General features: G+C 37.9%; 1 protein-coding gene across 1 annotated transcript in view; it reads right to left on the bottom strand.

Annotated features, from left to right (window-relative positions):
- Positions 1-4,169: 4,169 nt before the first annotated feature.
- Positions 4,170-21,454, bottom strand: part of LOC128638085 (excitatory amino acid transporter 2-like) — a 248,886-nt gene continuing 231,601 nt past the window's right edge. The window contains exons 8-9 of the mRNA XM_053689947.1: positions 4,784-4,918; positions 4,170-4,586 (exon numbers count right to left, since the gene is read on the bottom strand). Of these exons, the coding sequence (XP_053545922.1) occupies positions 4,316-4,586; positions 4,784-4,918 (406 nt within the window). The 3' untranslated portion in view covers positions 4,170-4,315. The remainder of the gene's footprint in view (positions 4,587-4,783; positions 4,919-21,454) is intronic.

Below are 21,454 nucleotides of genomic sequence, written 5' to 3'. Positions count from 1 at the left end.
TATATGTAAAAGAAAGATACAATAGAAATGTATATTCACAGAATAATGAAAAATTCACAGTAGCAAATGATTATTAACTCACTATAACATTTAAAAAAGACAAATACCAGAACTGTTCTGACAAACACAAGAAAAATATTTGCTGTTATACTATTAACATGTGTCTATTAATTAAAAGGTAAAATATGTCAATGAAAAAAAAAATGTTGATGTTATATTTTCTATTTCATTTCTAAAAATAAAATAAATAAATAACCAGTCATACATTTATATACAATAGATATGGTAGATCAATACATATATTTATAATAAAATAGTAATAATTAAAAAAAATTATAGGGACAGTCTAGTCCAAAAAACACTTTCACTATTCAAATAGGGCATGCAGTTTTAAACAACTTTCCAACTTTTTTTTATCTATCTATCTATCTATCATCTATTATCTAATCTATATATCAATCAATCTATCTATCTATGTATCTATCATCTTTTTTAAAAATACAAAATATTTAGGGGGCTAAAGTGTTCCCAAGGACAGATCCGTTGAGAATTACTTAAAGGAATAAGGTACATGATACATTATAATGAATTTTAGCCTGTAACACAATGTCAATCCCACATTTAAAAAATTACGTTTTTGCGTGGGATTTCCATAGCGCCGGTATTGCAAGTTGTGTGGTGAGGCTAAAATGCTTGCATTCCAGCCTATACCAACACGATCCATTCCGCCATCGGAGAGCAGTAGCTATGAGTTTTGCGCAGCAAAAATGTTTCACAAAACTCATAACTAAAATGTTACAAAGTACACCCATAAACTACCTATTAACCCCTATTCCGCCACCCTCCTGCATTGCAAACACTATTTAAAACTTATTAACCCCTAATCTGCTGCTCCTGACATCACCACTACTAATAAAAGTTATTAACCCCTAATCCGCTGCTCCCCGACATCGCCTATACTATAATAAAGTTGTTAACCACTATTTCCCTGCACCCCAGCATCGCCGACACTATAATAAAGCTATTAACCCCTATTCCGCCGCCCCCGCATTTTTAATTTCACAGGTAAGTTTTTATTTATTTTAAGATAGGGATATTGCAATTTTAATTTAAAGTTAGGGGGTTGTTAGGTTTATGGTTTAATAGTTAAATTTAGTTTTTTGCGATGTGGGGGGCTGTCGGTTTATGGGTTAATAGGTTTATTTAGTGGCGGTGGTAATGTGGGAGGCCAGAATATTAGGTGTACATAATTTTATTTAGTGGTGGCGATGTCGGGGAGCAACATAATAGGGGTTAATAGCTTTATTATAGTGTCAGCGATGTTGGGGTGTGGGGGAATAGGGGTTAATAACTTTATTATAGTGGCGGCGATGTTGGGGAGTGGCGGAATAGGGTTAATAACTTTTATTAGTGGCGGCAAAGTCAGGAGCAGCAGATTAGGGGTTAATAAGTTTTAAATAGTGTTTGTGATGCGGTATAGCAGTGGAATAGGGGTTATTAGGTAGTTTATGGGTGTTAGTGTACTTTGTAACATTTTAGTTATGAGTTTTGTGAAACATTTTTGTTGCGCAAAACTCATAACTACTGCTCTCAGATGGCAGAATGGATCGTGTCGGTATAGGCTGGAACGCAAGCATTTTAACCTCACCGCACAACTTGTAATACAGGCGCTATATAAATCCCACGCAAAAACGTCATGCAAAAATTTAATTTTTTTAATTGCGAGATTGACGTTGCGTTACAGGCTAAAATGCTTGCGGTACAGCTATACCGACAGGCCTAGTAATGGCTGTGTTACTGTCATGAACCAAGCTTCCAGGCGAAAAAGAAAAAGTCTGGGAGTAGGGTTGCCACCTTTTGCCCAGAAGATTCCTGGACACTTTTTAAATGGGGATGGAGAGAGTGTGTCTCAGGGCATGGCTTGGGGGCGTATTTTTGTGCTCTGGAGATTACTCTACCAACTCCAAGTAGCGGAGAAGAAGGGATATTGGAGGCCTTTCGCTGATTATCCTTCTAACTGTGCGGCACTTTCCTCATGAGATTGGGGGTAAGGAAAGTAAGTAGGAACCCCCGACGGGGTCGGCCATATTTTTCCTCTTACTCTGGAGTAATTTGGAGAACTGTGTTGCTAATACCATCTTTATTATATGAACTAAGATCATAGACTCTTGTTTCCCCTTGTATTGAAAAACTGAAAAAATTGTGAAGATATTTAAGGAACTTCTACACATCAAACAAGACTTTTTTTATAAATATTTTTATATATATTTTTATATTGGCATATTTATATTTTTACTTATGTACATGATTTTAATGTTTTATATATTGTAGTATGTCACTTAACGGTGAAATATAATTAATATATGCACAGTTTTGTGTATCATATATTTTCAAATAAGAGAACTTAGGTATTTCCCTAACAAGCGTTCTAGATTCACTTGCAATATATTATATATACACTTTGTGCCTGCGCCACGCATGCCGCCCGCACACCTGACCTCTCTCAGTCTCTACTCTTCTCGGCTACGGCTAGAATCACACTAAGAAGCCAGTAGTCATAGACTGGTGGGAGAAGGCTGACATGACAAAACCCCTCCTTGACTCTCTTCCCCCCTCCCACACACTCCTCTGTCTCTCCTCCAGACTCCACCTCCACCTGGTGTTTTAGTAACCCCGAGCTAAGAGCTCCCCTGGCCAGCTATTTTTTTTTTATCTGTGCTCACTGCACTAGGGGACCTCTTAGCCCGGGGCATTTGAAATTAGTTCTGGGACACACAGCCTCACCTGTCCCGGTGATACCAGGGCGGGTGGCAACCCTATCTGGGAGGCATTCTGCTCGAAAGGGGAGTGTGGAGATTTGAACCTGTGGCTCTGTGCTTACTACACTGTCTGCTTATGTGTTGAGCCACAGTCAGTTCGTGCAGTTGTGAATTTCAAATGCAATAGCATGCAACTTTAAAGATCTGTCAAATGTGTATTTTTCTAATTGTATTTTCACCTGTGCAATCACAGGTGCACTTAATTTTGACTATACTCAGAGCCAATCCTGTGCAACACCTCCCTATTTAAGGCTGGCTGTTAGGCTGCATATTGGCTTCACATTGTTTCTGTTTTGTCCCAAGCCAGAACCTGTACTTCTGAACACATTTGAAGGAAGAATTTACCTTTGAACCTGCTACCAAGTTTGTTTCCTGCCTTGTGCAATTCCTGCACTTCAGCTTTCATCAGGAGAAAGACTTTACCTTTGAACTTGCTAACCTGTTTACAAGTTTGCTTCCTGCCTTGTGCAAATCCTGCACTTCAGTTATTACCAGGAGAAAGACTTTACCCTTAAACCTGCTACCTGTTGAATCTGCATCTCTGCTTACTTGTTTGTTTCCTTTACACTCCTGGCGTAAGTGGACATAACATACCTGAATAGTATATTTAAAATACCCTGCAAGTATGTACTCAATTAAAGTATTTTGTTATTTAAATAAATCTGTTATCTTTTCAATCTATATGGCTTCTACTAATCTTCATTTAAAGCAACTGTTCCAGACAATGAGGTTCTCACAAAATATCCTGAGACAGAACATGACAGTTGCTGTTTTTACGCTGAAATGGCCATTTTTCAGCGTTAAAAACATAACGCACAACTCATAATCTAGCAGTTAGTGAATCTAGGCACATGACTTGCTTTTGTGCATGCATGGTTGAATTTTGCAGTAGAAACTCAGTTTATTGAATCAAAATTTTGGCAGTGGCTAAAGAAAAATGTTTCTTGTTGTTTGACCTGATATTTCTATAAGATGAACTTTTAATTGCAAAAGTGGATTGCAAATAAAAGGAATTCTTAATTTAACCACATTTCTCCTAGAGAAGATTGCCATTGCTACACACATTCTGCAATGGGTCTCCAGCTAATTTTTCAAAATTAGTTAAAATCTAAATCTAATTAAAATATCAACAAATTATTTTGTTTCTACGTTGCCCACTTTTAGAATGTGATACTCCACAATTTGTTCAGTCTGGGTATCTCTTAGAAACTAGGTTATGGGTCCACAGGACAGGAATCAAGAATCCATGTTTTAGATAATAGTAATAAGTTTCATTAACAATAAATAATTACATTCTTCCAGTATTCACCACATAGCTAAAAGGGAAAATTGAAAAAATAACTATGAATATGCAATAGCTGGAAAAGACATTTTAATTTTGCAAACAATGGGTATATTTTAGATGGAAATATTATATTCTGCTTAAATGACAGCAACAGTGGGATTAATGTGATAATATCTGAACAATCAGAATGTGCAGTTTTAAAGAAAGAAAACTAAAGATGCAGAGAGAGGTTTTCCTCTACTTGTACCTCATATTCATCTGTAGGTAGTGAGGCATAGCCTAAAAAGGGTTGGGTACCAATGCCTTCTCTAAGGGGCTTCTTTACCACTTCATGATTCATAATATTCAGCTTCACCATATCTGTCCCATCCTTGGCTTCGTGTTTAGCATCTATAGCTGCAAGTTCTGCTTTTGACAGATGATAGATAATACCAGCTCCAAATGAGTCCCCTACAACATTGATTGATGTCCTCATGCGATCCCTGGAAAAAAGGGATCATATGGAATATAAATAAGAAGAAGGAAGGAGTAGTAAAAGGAAAATCTTGTGTTTAATAATTTAAAGTTAGCAAATACATGTTTTTGAATACCTATCGGTTTTATTTTTGTAAATTAAGAAGTGTTTTAAAAATTAACATTCTACAGAATTACAAAAAAAATGTAACACTGTCATACTTACAGAAGCCAGTCCACTGCTATCAGTAGGCTAATATCCTGGGTTGGAAGCCCCACGGCAGTCAAGATGAGTAACATAGTGACAAGGCCAGCACTAGGTATACTTGCAGCTCCTACACTGGCCAATGTAGCAGTCATGCTAGAAGATAAAAGAAGACAGTCATTAACCATGAAAATTATAAAGAAAGAGGTTGGCAGATTCACTGAAGTCGAGAGTTTGCTTTCTAAAGTAAAGAGCTTTTTGAATAATAAAAATGATTGTAATGGCTAACCTTAAGGAACATTTATATACTTATATATGCATTTAATATACCCAACCTACCGAACATCATAGCTTAGCCTAATTAAATGTACTCAGAACACTTACATTAACCTACAGTTGGGCAAAATCATCTAACACAAAGCCAAAGTTTTGAATATCTCATGTAATTTATTGAATACTGTACAATACTTTTTTTCCCTCTAGTTCAATCGACTCCTCATTGGAAAGCTCTTCAGCCTCGATGCCAACAAGCTCATGAATATCTTCTTCATCAATGTCCAAGCACTTATATTTTGTTACTTAATATTCCAACAACAGAAGAACCTTTGTTAAAGCCTTAGAATGTGTTTTCATATGTCTTCAAAACAATCTTCCAAATGCCATTCATGTATTGCTGTGTGATTGCTTTCCATGCTGCAGCTATATTCCAGATAGCATTAAGAATGTTAAAACCTTTACAAAACTCTTGGAGTGTTTGGCTAGATTCAGTCACTTCAACAGCCTGTGCAAATGTTTAGTGTAAATAGTATGCTTTGAACACAGCTATTGCACCTTGGTTTATTGGTTTAATAAGTGTGGTTGTGTTTGATGGCAAATAGACAACCTTTACATCAGGACATTGCTGATATGCTGTGGATGCCCTGGTCCATTGTCTAAGATGTGAAGGATGTCACCTGATGAAACAGGCCGTGGTAGACTGAGAAACACGTTGTGATTCATTGTACATTTTTTTATTAAAGTCTATTGACTTTATATAGACCTACGCAGCACGACTTGTATCTTGGATAACTTTTTCCACACCAATTTATGTTTGTATGGTGAGATTGTCTATGCAAAACTTGAACCCACAGCTGACATCCAGCCGTTACCTGTTTGAGCTACAGATGGATCGACTAGTGGAAGTGGGACCGGTTTTGCCCCCGTGAGCTATCTGAATGGCTTGTAAGAGTTCAGCTGGCTTTTTAAGTGCCATCCAACTTGGTAGTACACTGTATTATGGTTTTGATTGCCATTTGCCATCAGTAATCTTGCACCATTGCGGTGCCTTCTTCTTTTATATTTTTGTCACAGATCCTTTTGCTCACATTCTTGAATGCACTAGGGTTCTCTGAGTGGTAGATTAGGAAAGGCTTTAATTTGAACATTGCAACATTTCCACCAAAAAGCTGCATTACAAGTTCTTTGAATGCCTTGAATCTTGGCTTTGTCTTGGACCATTAATGAATGTATGTACGCTCTGGCATACACTTCCAAAACAAGCTTGTTTCATCAGCATTAAATATTTGTTCTGGTAAATATTTCTCCTCCACAATTATCCTATGCAACCCTTAAAAGCTTTGGCACCTTCAGTGTCGGTACATGCTGCCTCACCTCTGATCTTCACATTATGAACATTTTGACAAATTTTTAAGCAATGGAACCACCCATGACATGATATAAACATTTGCATATACATAACATCATCAACACTCTCTTTTAGCGTATGGAAAATACTTCTTGCCTTGACCTGGATCCTTGGTAGTCTAAGAGGTATGTGCTTCTTTATCTGGTCCATCCACGTAACAAGTAATTTTTGCATATCATTAATCAGCCCAGCTCTTTTCTTCATGATGACAGTGGATTTAACCGATGTTGATATCTTCACTGCATCATTGATTTGCTTTTTGTCCTTTAAGACGCTTGAGATTGTTGATTGCAAAAGCTCTAACTCATGTGCGGTGGGCATTTCTGGCTTGTTGCCTTCATGCTGGGCAATTATCTTGAGTATCATGTCAAGAGTAATTGCCTTCCTTTTCTTTATTGCACCAGAAGCAAGAGACACAGATGGGCATTTTGAAGACATGACGGGATGTGAAAACACAATTACTGTATCCAAAAGACACTGGCAACACAGAACACTGTAGATACATGCCAGTTTAGCAACATCCGAAAGTCGAAATATTGTAAGTTGAACTATTGTAAGTCGAGGAGCATCTGTATATATACAGTATATATATATATATATATATATATATATATATATATATGTCAGTAAAGAAAGGGTTTTTATGATGTGAGCTGTACCAAGGTATAGGTCACACTGGAGGCGCAAAGATTGTATTAACACCTAAACGAGATAAGCAGCTGGGGTGAACAGAGCAGTATGGTCACACTACCCTTGCAAATGAACAAACCGAATTTTATGAGCAAAGAAAGAATTGTTCACTTCACAGCGCTAATCTCACCAAATATCGTGTACTATTACGGTACACCTAATGTAACAAATTTAATTGCATTAATGTATTCAAACAATGATTCCGTAAACAGTGTACATCGCTATAATGTATATATACACTAGGAGAATGATCCGTCTAATTAAATATTAGCTGTTAATGTTATGTGGATAATAGAAAGAGAAAATCTATAGTTCACAAATATGTTGATCGAGTCTATAACATGCAGGATTAGTTCTATCTTCAGAAAGTAAGCGATCAACCTTGCAAGCATGAAATTACAGCAATCCCCAGAATGGTTTCACAGGCTACTCACAATAGGTGACCTCAATCAAATGAGGTAAGGAACGGGCGTTGTTAATGTGTCCGGTCCCAGCACTGATTCTTAAGTAGCGGGCTTAGGGTCCTGAGCGTTGTCCCTTGGAGATTCTCTGTTTGTCCGGTACTCCAATGTTGTTGTCCGCAACCGGTCTGGATGTCTTTAATAACTCCAACGTGTTATGTAAAGGGAACAAAAACGGCACATAGCATAATACTGTTTTAAAAATAGTACGAATTTATTTGCAGCACAAAAATGGTACTCACAAACGGGACCTCAGTTTATATGAGGTATCAATACAGCATCACAATAAAAAGGACAGTCGTCCCACACTATGATAAAAGATTCCACTTCGATCGTAAGTGTTAAGCATAAAAAATCTATAAGGATGAGCAGCCAGATTCAACACTCAGCCTTACGCGTTTCAAAGTTTAAAACTTCTTCCTCAGAATGCCTCTGAGGAAGAAGTTTAAATACATGAGATATTCAAAACTTTGACTTTGTGTTAGATGATTTTGCCCTAAGCCCGCTACTTAAGAATCAGTGCTGGGACCGGACACATTAACAACGCCCGTTCCTTACCTCATTTGATTGAGGTCACCTATTGTGAGTAGCCTGTGAAACCATTCTGGGGATTGCTGTAATTTCATGCTTGCAAGGTTGATCGCTTACTTTCTGAAGATAGAACTAATCCTGCATGTTATAGACTCGATCAACATATTTGTGAACTATAGATTTTCTCTTTCTATTATCCACATAACATTAACAGCTAATATTTAATTAGACGGATCATTCTCCTAGTGTATATATACATTATAGCGATGTACACTGTTTACGGAATCATTGTTTGAATACATTAATGCAATTAAATTTGTTACATTAGGTGTACCGTAATAGTACACGATATTTGGTGAGATTAGCGCTGTGAAGTGAACAATTCTTTCTTTGCTCATATATATATATATATATATATATATTTATATATATATATATATATATATATATATACAGGGAGTGCAGAATTATTAGGCAAATGAGTATTTTGACCACATCATCCTCTTTATGCATGTTGTCTTACTCCAAGCTGTATAGGCTCGAAAGCCTACTACCAATTCAGCATATTAGGTGATGTGCTTCTCTGTAATGAGAAGGGGTGTGGTCTAATGACATCAACACCCTATATCAGGTGTGCATAATTATTAGGCAACTTCCTTTCCTTTGGCAAAATGGGTCAAAAGAAGGACTTGACAGGCTCAGAAAAGTCAAAAATAGTGAGATATCTTGCAGAGGGATGCAGCACTCTTAAAATTGCAAAGCTTCTGAAGCGTGATCATCGAACAATCAAGCGTTTCATTCAAAATAGTCAACAGGGTCGCAAGAAGCGTGTGGAAAAACCAAGGCGCAAAATAACTGCCCATGAACTGAGAAAAGTCAAGCGTGCAGCTGCCAAGATGCCACTTGCCACCAGTTTGGCCATATTTCAGAGCTGCAACATCACTGGAGTGCCCAAAAGCACAAGGTGTGCAATACTCAGAGACATGGCCAAGGTAAGAAAGGCTGAAAGACGACCACCACTGAACAAGACCCACAAACTGAAACGTCAAGACTGGGCCAAGAAATATCTCAAGACTGATTTTTCTAAGGTTTTATGGACTGATGAAATGAGAGTGAGTCTTGATGGGCCAGATGGATGGGCCCGTGGCTGGATTGGTAAAGGGCAGAGAGCTCCAGTCCGACTCAGACGCCAGCAAGGTGGAGGTGGAGTACTGGTTTGGGCTGGTATCATCAAAGATGAGCTTGTGGGGCCTTTTCGGGTTGAGGATGGAGTCAAGCTCAACTCCCAGTCCTACTGCCAGTTTCTGGAAGACACCTTCTTCAAGCAGTGGTACAGGAAGAAGTCTGCATCCTTCAAGAAAAACATGATTTTCATGCAGGACAATTCTCCATCACACGCGTCCAAGTACTCCACAGCGTGGCTGGCAAGAAAGGGTATAAAAGAAGAAAATCTAATGACATGGCCTCCTTGTTCACCTGATCTGAACCCCATTGAGAACCTGTGGTCCATCATCAAATATGAGATTTACAAGGAGGGAAAACAGTACACCTCTCTGAACAGTGTCTGGGAGGCTGTGGTTGCTGCTGCACGCAATGTTGATGGTGAACAGATCAAAACACTGACAGAATCCATGGATGGCAGGCTTTTGAGTGTCCTTGCAAAGAAAGGTGGCTATATTGGTCACTGATTTGTTTTTGTTTTGTTTTTGAATGTTAGAAATGTATATTTGTGAATGTTGAGATGTTATATTGGTTTCACTGGTAAAAATAAATGATTGAAATGGGTATATATTTGTTTTTTGTTAAGTTGCCTAATAATTATGCACAGTAATAGTCACCTGCACACACAGATATCCCCCTAAAATAGCTATAACTAAAAACAAACTAAAAACTACTTCCAAAACTATTCAGCTTTGATATTAATGAGTTTTTTGGGTTCATTGAGAACATGGTTGTTGTTCAATAATAAAATTAATCCTCAAAAATACAACTTGCCTAATAATTCTGCACTCCCTGTATATATATATATATATATATATATATAACGTATATATATATATATATATATATATATATATATATATATATATACACACACACACTCAACGGCCACTATGTTAGGTACAGCTTGCTAGTACCAGGTTGGGACCCCCTTTTGCCTTCAGAACTGCATTAATTCTTCATGGCTTAGATTCAACCAGGTAGATTCAACATTTTGGTCCATATTTACATGATAGGATCATGCAGTTGCTGCAGATTTGTCAGCTGCATATCCATTAAGGGAATCTCCCGTTCCACCACATCCCAAAGGTGCTCTATTGGATTGAGATCTGGTGACTGTGGAGGCCATTGGAGTACAGTGAACTCATTGTCATGTTCAAGAAACCAGTTTGAGATCATTTTAATTTTGTGATGTGGTGCATTATCCTGCTGGATGGGTAGATGGGTACACTGTAGTCATAAAGGGATGGACATGGTCAGCAACAATATTCAGGTAGGCCGTGGCATTTAAACAATGCTCATTTAGTACTAAGGGGCCAATAGTGTGCCAAGAAAATATCCCCCACACCATTACACAACCACCACCAGTCTGAACCGTTGATACAAGGCAGGATGGATCCATGTTTCCATGTTATCTACGCCAAATTTTTACCCTACAATCTGAATGTTGCAGCTGAAATCGAGACTCATCAGACTAGGCAACGCTTTTCCAATCTTCTATTTTCCCATTTTCGTGAGCCTGTGCGAATTGTAGCCTCAGTTTCCGTTTCTTAGCTGACAGGAGTGGCTTCCGGTGTGGTCTTCTGCTTCTGTAGCCCATCTGCTTCAAAGTTTGAAGAGTTGTGAGTTCAGAGATGGTATTCTGCATACCTTGGTTGCAACAAGTGGTTATTTGAGTTACTGTTGCCTTTCTATAATCTCGAACCAGTCTGCCCATTCTCCTTTGACCTCTGACATCAACAAGGCATTTTCGTCCACATAACTGCCTCTCACTGGATATTTTTTCTTTTTCAGACCATTCTCTGTAAACCCTAGAGATGGTTGTGTGTGAAAATCCCAAAAGATCAGCAGTTTTTTAAATACTCAATCCAGCCGTCTGGCACCAACAACCATGCCACGTTCAAAGTCACTTAAATCCCCTTTCTTAACCATTCTGATGCTCGATTTGAACTTCAGCAAGTCATCACCACGTCTAGATGTCTAAATGCATTGAGTTGCTGCCATGTGATTGGCTGATTAGCAATTTGTGTTACCAAGCAATTGAACCGGTATACCTAATAAAGTGGCCGGTGAGTGTAATTATATATATATATATATATATATATATATATATACACAGTATCTCACAAAAGTGAGTACACCCCTCACATTTTTGTAAGTAGTGAGTGTACAGCCTGTATAAAAGTGTAAATTTGCTGTCCCCTCAAAATAACTCAACACACAGCCATTAATGTCTAAACCGTTGGCAACAAAAGTGAGTACACCCCTAAGTGGAAATATCCAAATTGAGCCAAAAGTGCAACCCCAAACATTCAAGCAAATCTAACAGCAACAGCTGATTTTAATTTGGGTAATTACATTGCTGGTATTTCTGTCTTTACTTTTTTACATTAACTGTATCTAAATATACATTATCAAACCCGCATTAGATATAACTATACAATCTCTTGCATATAATCATTGTGTAACATCCTCCATAGTTTATACATAGTAAGACCAGTAATACAAAGAGTATCAATTATATACAAAAAGTGCATGATACAAATTAATTAATTGTTATAATTGCTAATTATGGCATTTTTATATAATTGATATAATTTATTTTTGGTTTTAATATGTATAAACATTGGACAATGTTGTAATTATATCTAATGCGGGTTTAATATGTTTAGATATACTCTGGGATTCCATTCATCTGATGGCAGTTCCTGGGTGGTGATGTCACCAGTGGCGTCTGGTGAATTTTGAATATGGTGGGGTGCTAGACACTACCTCTTTAATTAAAGCCCCATCTCTCATATGGAATTTAAATTCCCTTTAACTATGTATTTAACATATTTTTATGATGTTTAAACACATAGATCATTTTTTTATTGCACTATTGCTGCCATATAACACAAGGGATATACACAGTTATATGCCAGAAATAGGGCAATAATAAAATTCATATACCTATTATTCCCAAATTGTGTCAACGAGCATTTCCCTAATGGTGGACTTCCATTAGGAAAAAAGTAAAATTCAGTCAGTCAACGTTTCTGTCCTTGCAGGGACCTTTATCAAGACTGTTGCTACATAAAAGATATAAAGTTAGATGAAAGCACAGTTAGTTCCACTAATAGAAAGACACCACATTAAACAAGATTAACAACCATAAGACACTTGTAAAGAAAAACAAAGGAAAAAACTAGAAAGGAAAAAAAATGAAAAATTGATACATGGAAAGTAATTGTATAAAATTGAAGTTTCATGGGCTATATATGGGTATCCCCATGCCTGTTTGTAGAGTGCATATTGTAAGGTCCAAAACCTTCCAATTAAATGTTGCATACATACATACTATGAAGCTTATCTAAAAACATGTCAATTCATGGAAATAAAAACAGAATAAGTGTTACACACTTACAATAGAGAGAGCAAGAACAAGGTCCTATTCCACACAGCGCCAAGTGTGTTGCAACTAGTTCTATATATACAAAGTAAGTAGCACAAGTAATAATATAGACCAGATAGTAAAGAAGACAGATAAATAAATAGATAATAAAATAAAGCCACAAGAGACAATAAGACTAAAGGAAAGTTAGACGAACATAAAACACTAAAGTAGATTAAAACGACTGCTATCCTCACCAAGTATATCCATACATTTGCATATATATATATATATATATATATATATATATATATATATAGTTAGTACAGGCATATACATAGGTGTAAAACACCTGTATCAAAGATATGCTAAGATAATATGCAATGGTAAACATGCTGCCTAATGCCCAATGTTAGTTTAATGTGTATATTAATAGATCACAGTAAGCGTAAAAGTCCTAGACACTGGCAATTGTGTGTGTGATAACTGTAGTTCGAATAACAACTGTGTTAAGCAATATATCAAGATAATCTGGTATACGGGAGTGCATATAGTGTCAGAGGGGCTGACGGCGTTACTTTGAAAATGTGTTGTAGGAACACAGTGTTGTCACAATGCGATAATCAAACATGTAGATTTTACTTACCTCAGTAAGAGAGTGTATGTTTTACTTAGTGGTGAACAGATTGTGGTCTGTGCTGCTCTTAAATACTGTTATGGTGGCGTGGCGTCAACGTATATGACGTCATCAGCCATGCGTTCGGGTCACAGTAATGAAGTGGGGTAGTCATGGAAACCATTCCTAATAATTTTCGTATTGAAAGAACTAGGAGTGTTTAAATGTATGCTGCTAAAAGTAATGGGATTAGCAGGCTGTAAAATCTTTATTACACTCCACATACACAGGGTATATAAGGTCCAGATTACACACGACCATAGTTAGGAATATCATAGGTCATGTTGATATGAGTCTATTGGGTTAGCTGACTAGAAAAGCGGTTGCTTGCTAAAACAAGCAAAAAAGGTGTGAGAAAATATATTAACTGTTTCAGAATACTATATCAGTGGGAATAGAAAATAAAAAATGTAGCTCAGTATCTAAGGGCTAATGTGTGCAAGAGCACAAAAGATGCTATAAGGCAATGTATACAAAACTTATCAAAAGCAAAAGATATACATGTAGGAGAGGGGGGCAAGAAGGAGTCTATTAACTGTAGGTGCTGTGTGTATGTGTGTAGAGCCATCACTAAAGCAAGTAAGCATTGTGTTGATTGTGCGTGACTAATAGATACAGTATATGTGGAAAAACCACACAAAAAAAGATTGGACTACATGATTGTATATAGTTTGGTAGGGAATAGATGGATATAGAGGTAAAACATATGACCAGAGAGTTAAGCAAAGTCTCCAAAATGGGAATGTTATTCTGTGCTGGTTGATGAACCTGATGGAAAGAACCTTAGCAGAGCTGGGGGAGGTAGTGTTGCAAGAGCCCCAACATTTGTCATTTAGTGTTACCTCAATAGTATGATAATACTATGTAGATTATGGTTGTTAGTAGAACAGAGCATAGTCAATGCTGGTATTGAGCCCCTTGGGTAATAGTGTTTCTAGTCGATGAATCCACCTTGCTTCTCTCTTGAGCAGTTCAAGGTTTCTATCACCCCCTCTTCTCAATGGTGGTATCCAGTCAATAAGGATTGTTCTAATCATGGCTACTGTGTGGCCATGTTGCATAAAGTGGCGTGCCACAGGTTGGTCGCTTTTCTTGTCCTTTATGGCCTTCCTAATTGCACTGCAATAGTTCGCCAGCCGCTCCCGGAAGGACATGCTCGTCTTGCCTAAATAGTATAGGCCACATGAACAAATGATCAAATAGACAACATATTCCATGGTACAGGTTAGCCTATGTTGTATCTGTATGGACTTTCCATTATGTGGCTGGTGACATTTTGCACCTGTTATAAAGGAGTTACATGTGATGCAATTACCACAGCTGTAGCAACCTTTCTTGGGTGTTGGTAACCAGAGACTTTGTCTCATATCCGGCTCAAAGGTTGTCTTGACCAGTATATCACAGAGATTGTTGGTTCTATTATAGACCATTCTTGGTGTTGGCTTAATGTAGAAAGGCAGAGTTGGATCTTGATTTAGAATGAACCAATTGTTCTCTATGGCTCGTCAAGTAGATCTGCTTTTTGGGTTAAAGGTAACCATCATATTCATGCAGTCTTCTTTCATCTTTTCTCCAATTTCTCTGGTGAGAAGATCGGTTTGTGTTAGGCTCCAGGTGTCCTTCATTATCTGTTCCACTTCAGTTTGTGTATATCCTCTTTGTATAAATTTCAGCCTCATTGCTTCCAGTTGCTTTTCTTTGTTCTTCTTGTCATTGTTGTTGCGGATCACTCTCATCATTTGGGATCTGATGATTCCTTTCTTGAGCCCTGGTAGGTGGAATGAGTTGGCCGTCAGTAGAGAATTTCAGTCTGTTGGCTTAGAGTAGAGGATTGTTCCAATTCTTATCTCTGGGTTAGTCATATCCTTATAGATCTCAATGTCTAAGAAGTGGATGGTATATTTGTTATGTTCCATCTTGAACTTTACATATGGCAATGCATTATCTATTCTGTGGAACCATTGTAGTAGTTCTTCCTCCATACCATTCCAGATAAGGAAGATATCATCAATGTATCTGCGGTAAATGCTGATGTTGTCCATGTTGTTTGAGTATATATACTGGTTCTCAAACCAGGCCATAAATAGATTAGCATAGGCTGGCGCCATATTTGAGCCTATTGCGGTACCCATTTGTTGTAGATAGTATTTTTTCTCAAACTTAAAGTAGTTGTGAGTCAAGCATAGATGTATACGGTCCAGAGGGAATTCTGTTGGTGGGCCGCAGTACATGGTGTCAGTACATGGTGTCTTTAGTAAGAAATTCTTTAGTTGCCTCGATGCCTATATTATGTGGAATGATGGTGTATAAACTGCTAACATCTAGGGTCACAAAAATGCTATCTTGGTTGATGTTTTGAATAGTGTTCATAGTGTTAAACAGAGTTTTGGAGTCTAATAGAAAGGATGTGGTTTGTTTGACCGTCTGCTGTAGAAAGTGATCTATATACTGGAAAATGGGTTGGAATAAAGATCCTCTTGCAGACATTATCAGCCTTCCTGGTGGACAAGTGATTGATTTGTGTATCTTTGGAACTGTGTAGATTATAGGACATTTAGGATGTGATGTAGTAAGGAACTCTCCCAATTTCTCATCTATATACCTGTTTTGGACTGCCATGGAGATGACATCATCAACAACCCTTTTGTATACGGAGGTTGGGTTAGATGTTAACACTTTGTATACTTTTTCATCTTGTAGTTGTGTCAAACGTTAATTCCTGTAGTAAACATAGTCCAATATGACTATGGCACCCCCCTTGTCAGCAGGATGTATGACAATGGACGGGTCTTCAGACAAACCTTTTAGTGCTTTCCTTTGTGCAATGTTGAGGTTTTGTCCTCTATTCTTGAATTGTTTGTTAGTTTTTTCCACCTCCTGTGTGTAGACTTTAATGTAGGTTTTGATGGCTGGATGAGTGTTGATGGGTTCAAATTTGCTTTTTCTGTAGAAGGGATTGCTTTGTGTCTGTTGGTCTTCCTTAAAAAATTCCTTTAACTTTAGCTGTCTATGTAACCTATTCAATTCTACATGGTTGGTAAACATGTCAATCTTTGGAGTGGGAACAAAGCTCAGACCTTTGTTGAGGACCTCATTTTCAATGTCTGTAATGGCCCTTGTGCTCAAGTTGACAACTACGTCCTCTGGGCAGCTCCTGATCTAGTTATTCTTGCTTTGTCTGCCCCTTCTGGTCTGGGTTCTGGTTCTTTTCTTACTCCCTTTTTTTGAACCTGGGTTGGTGGTTTAGATGTAATCCTATTTTTGTTGTCCCTGTTGGGCCAGGTACTTTCTATGTCTTGATCGCTAGATTCAGCTCCACTGCTGTCTACTGTGTTGATTGGTTTGCTTGTTATTTTGGTCCTATTAAACCTCCTATTTGATGTTTTTCCTGTTAGCCATGCATATACATTCTTCTCCCTGTACTCTCCTTCAACTGCTATTTGCTTTTTATTCTTGAAGTTGACCAGGTCCTGTTGGTACTTGTTGACTTTATCCTGTAATTTTGTTATCCAATCATCTTTCGGATCGTTCCGTAATGTATCCAGTTTGGTTTGTTCCAGGACCCCTATATCCCCTCCAAATTCAAGTATGAGTAGCATCAGGTCAAATGAACATTTGTTAAGGATACTGCACCATTTCTTACAGAACTCAGTGTTGTTTCTTCTGATGGTTGGGATGCTCTTCATCCTTAGTCCTCGTGGTATCATTTTCCTCCTATAATAGTCGGCTATATAGTTGGCATGTAGTTTGTAGTCTATTTCTCTTCTCTTCAGATTCAATAGTCTGTAGAATAGGTTAATGGTACCTCTCCAATTTCGCCTTGTTCACATTCTTGTAGAATTCTGTTGGCGTCCTCATCAGTGTATGCAAAAGTGCCACTGCAGTCATCCTGTTCATTGTCCAGGGTATGTGTACTTGCTGTGTGCTCCATGTGTAATGTGTGTTCACCTTAGGGTTGAACGTAAGTTGCTTCGTGCCACTATGTGGCGTTGAAGGGTGCTCTAAAGAATATATTCAAATATTTTCTAGTTTTGGGATCCAAGCACTCACTGTAGGTTGCCTGGGTGCACTCTATGGTAGATAGGTAGAAACTTTCATGGAAAGAAGAGGCACCCACAGGACTTAGTTAACACAAACGTTTTGGTCTTCGCAGGGACCTTTATCAAGACTGTTGCTACAAAAAAGATATAAAGTTAGATGAAAACACAGTTAGTTCCACTAAGAGAAAGACACCACATTAAACAAGATTTACAACCATAATACACTTTTAAAGAAAAACAAGGGAAAAAAATAGAAAGGAAAAAAATGAAAAACTGATACATGGAAAGCAATTGGATAAAACTGAAGTTTCATGGGCTATATATGGGTATCCCCATGCCTGTTTGTAGAGTGCATATAGTAAGGTCCAAAACCTTCCAAATAAATGTTGCATACGTATATACTATGAAGCTTATCTAAAAACATATCAATTCATGGATATAGGAACAGAATAAGTGTTAATTAACAATAGAGAGAGCAAGAACAAGGTCCTATTGCACACAGTGCCAAGCGTGTTGCAACTAGTTCTATATATACAATGCAAGTATCATAAGTAATAATATAGACCAGATAGTAAAGAAGACAGATAAATAAATAGATAATAAAATAAAGCCACAAGAGACAATAAGACTAAAGGAAAGTTTATGGTTGTTATGGTTGTTAGTAGAACAGAGCATAGTCAATGCTGGTATTGAGCCCCTTGGGTAATAGTGTTTCTAGTCGGTGAATCCACCTTGCTTCTCTCTTGAGCAGTTCAAGGTTTCTGTCACCCCCTCTTCTCAATGGTGGTATCCAGTCAATAAGGATTGTTCTAATCATGGCTACTGTGTGGCCATGTTGCATAAAGTGTGCAATGTTAAATGCCAACAGCATATGCTGTATTTTGCGAGGTCGAGCGGAAATGATTTGCTACAGAGATCATGTCCGCTCAACTGATATTAAATCTACCAATCATCTCCATTAGGACTCCTAAGCAAATATATTCCTCAAAAAAAAGCTCCTAACTTCCCATTGGCTAACAGCATTGAAGGGCATGGTAATACATTCCGCATGAATGTCATGTAAAACCCACATGGTCTGCCATGCACACAGCTCCTCCCTTCCTCCTATGCTTTTATTATGCCTTTTCCCCTTATGGTTAGCTTCTTGTCAGCTCACTTGCTTTACATTGCATAACCCAGCCCTCTTCCTGGTGCAAGTGATCAAAAAGAAATCTGGAGCAGAATCACAGAAGAACAAGGTGAGCACTGTGTAGAACAAATAAGCTCTGGCATACAGGCAAATACAGGAGGCAAACTTCTCATGAGGTAACGGGCAGGGGAATTTGTTGATGTTGTTCCCTGAACTGTAAAGCCACTGTTTTATGTTGTTTCACACATTGCAAGCACTATTTAACTGAATAATATCTATAAACTAATTGCTTTAATTCATATGCTTCACCCCTCTGTGTAATACTACTGGCTCTCCCTAGCAGTATTTCAAGCTGTTTGCAGTGCAGATTGTATACATGCATGTGCATCACAGCCTGGTCTGTTCATTTTATCTGCTTTCTTAGCAGTTTGTTTTGTAAGTCACAGACTCTGAACTACGTTGTAACAATGTATCAGGATTCCCTGCTGTGCAGACGAATTGCCATGCCAACATACTATTCATCTCCAGAGTTCTGTTTTTTAAAGAAATAGTCAGTGTTATGTTTGTTTTAAAGACACCTGATTTTAGAAATATAAAGGCAACAAAAAAGCATTTAAGCAGTCTGTATGAACTATGAGGTATAAAAAGCCCCCAAAAAACGTGAAACCAGAAATAGACTTCTCTGCTTCTATATAAAGTCACATAAACACTTAAAGGGATATGAAGCCCACATTTTTCTTGCATGGTTCAGATAAAGCATGCAATTTTAAGAAACTTTCTAATTTACTCCTATTATCAATTTGTCTTTGTTCTCTTGATATCTTTATTTGAAAAGCAGTAATGTAAGCTTAGGAGCCGGCCCATTTTTGGTGGAGCTACTGAATAGTGCTTGTTGATTAATGGCTACATTTAGCCACCAATCAAAAAGCGCTACCTAGGGTGCTGAATGATCTATGTTTTTAAACCTTTTAAAAGGGGTACATACATAGTTAAAGGGACATTAAACTGCCATATGGGAGGCGTGGCTTTATTTAAAGGGATGGGGCTAGCGGCCTACCATATTCAAAATTCATCAGCTGTCACCGATATATGCCATTGTAAATAGGTATTAGGTATAAGGGGAATGATGCCTGGCTCTAATGTAGTTTTAAATGTTTATGTGACTTTATATAGAACAGACCAGGCTGTGATGCATATGCATGTATACAGTCTGCACTGCAAACAGGTTGAAATACTGCTAGGGAGAGACAGTAGCAATATACAGAGGGGTGAAGCATATGAATTAAAGCATTAGTTTATAGATATTATTCAGTTAAATAGTGCTTGCAATGTGTGAAACAACATAAAACAGTGGCTTTACAGTTCAGGGAACAACATCAACAAATTCCCCTGCCCGTTACCTCATGAGAAGTTTGCCTCCTATAAACAAATTAGATTTATTCAAGAGATATGATTTATTGGATTCCGTAAAGGAACAGACCGGTGAAAAAGCTATAATGCTCAAAGCTGCAACTTATTTGATTGTAAGATACAATCCCTATAAATCTTTCAACCGAAAGGGAAAAACCAAGGAAGCTGTGACCTATATGAGGAGCGGAACGGAACCCTAGGAATCATAACGCCAGAGGGGTTTGCTGTTGGGGAGCTCATCATAATAGGAGCACAATCCACTTCATTTCGCATTGGCAAATATTGCAGATACGACCCATAACCTGAAGGTGAGCAATATTTTGCTAGAATTAAAAAGGACAGAACTAAAGGATTGACATTGACACTTGTTTTTATATATATAACAAATATATTATACACAGCTTGTATTAAACAAGGCACTCTACGATATACCCGGGGATAGGATTACAATTACCCTATATATGGAATAGGACAGCAAAAGATTTAAATAATTTATTTGAACACAATATATTGAAGGATATACTGGCCAGAAACTTTGTTTTCATTATTTCCAAACAACGAATCTGCTGTCAGAAACTGTGGATACATATTTTTTTAACAAATCAGTTGTCAGAAACGTGCGGCTAGATTACGAGTTGTGTGTTAGAGTAAAAAAGCAGCATTAAGAGGTCCTAAGGCTGCTTTTTTACGCCCGCTGGTATTACGAGTCTTGAAGGTTTAGGGTCAGCGCACACTTCTTTGGCCTTACCGCAAAACGACTTACGAAAACTTCGTAAAGTTTTTTTTCTATGGGACTTCCATAGCGCTGGTATTACGAGTCTGTCCTGGGAGGCCAAAAAGTGAGTGGTACACCTTACCCCGTCAAGAGTCCTAATGCATTTAAAATTCAGTAGTTGTGAGTTTTATGGTACAACGCTGTAACATAAAACTCATAACTAAAGTGCTAAAAAGTACACTAACACTCATAAACTACCTATTAACCCATAAACCGAGGCCCTCCCGCATCGCAAACACTATAATAAAAATTTTAACCCCTAATCTGTCGCTCCGGACACCTCCGCCACCCCTAATCTGCCGCCCCCAATGTCGCCACCACTATATTAAAGTTATTAACCCCTAAACCTAAGTCGAACCCTAACCCTAACACCCCCTAACTTAAATATAATTACAATAAATCTGAATAAATATTACTATCATTAACCAAATTATTCCTATTTAAAACCAAATACTTACCTGTAAAATAAACCCTATGGCCTAGATTTAGAGTTCGGCGGTAGCCGTCAAAACCAGCGTTAGAGGCTCCTAACGCTGGTTTTGGGCGCCCGCTGGTATTTGGAGTCAGTGATTAAAGGGTCTAACGCTCACTTTACAGCCGCGACTTTTCCATACCGCAGATCCCCCTACGCCATTTGCGTAGCCTATATTTTCAATGGGATCTTTTTAACGCCGGTATTTAGAGTCGTTTCTGCAGTGAGCG

This window comes from Bombina bombina, chromosome 8, assembly GCF_027579735.1.
Source record: "Bombina bombina isolate aBomBom1 chromosome 8, aBomBom1.pri, whole genome shotgun sequence".
Taxonomy (NCBI): domain Eukaryota; kingdom Metazoa; phylum Chordata; class Amphibia; order Anura; family Bombinatoridae; genus Bombina; species Bombina bombina.
Note: the sequence above shows the minus strand (reverse complement) of the source record. Positions and strands in the feature narration are given on the sequence as shown.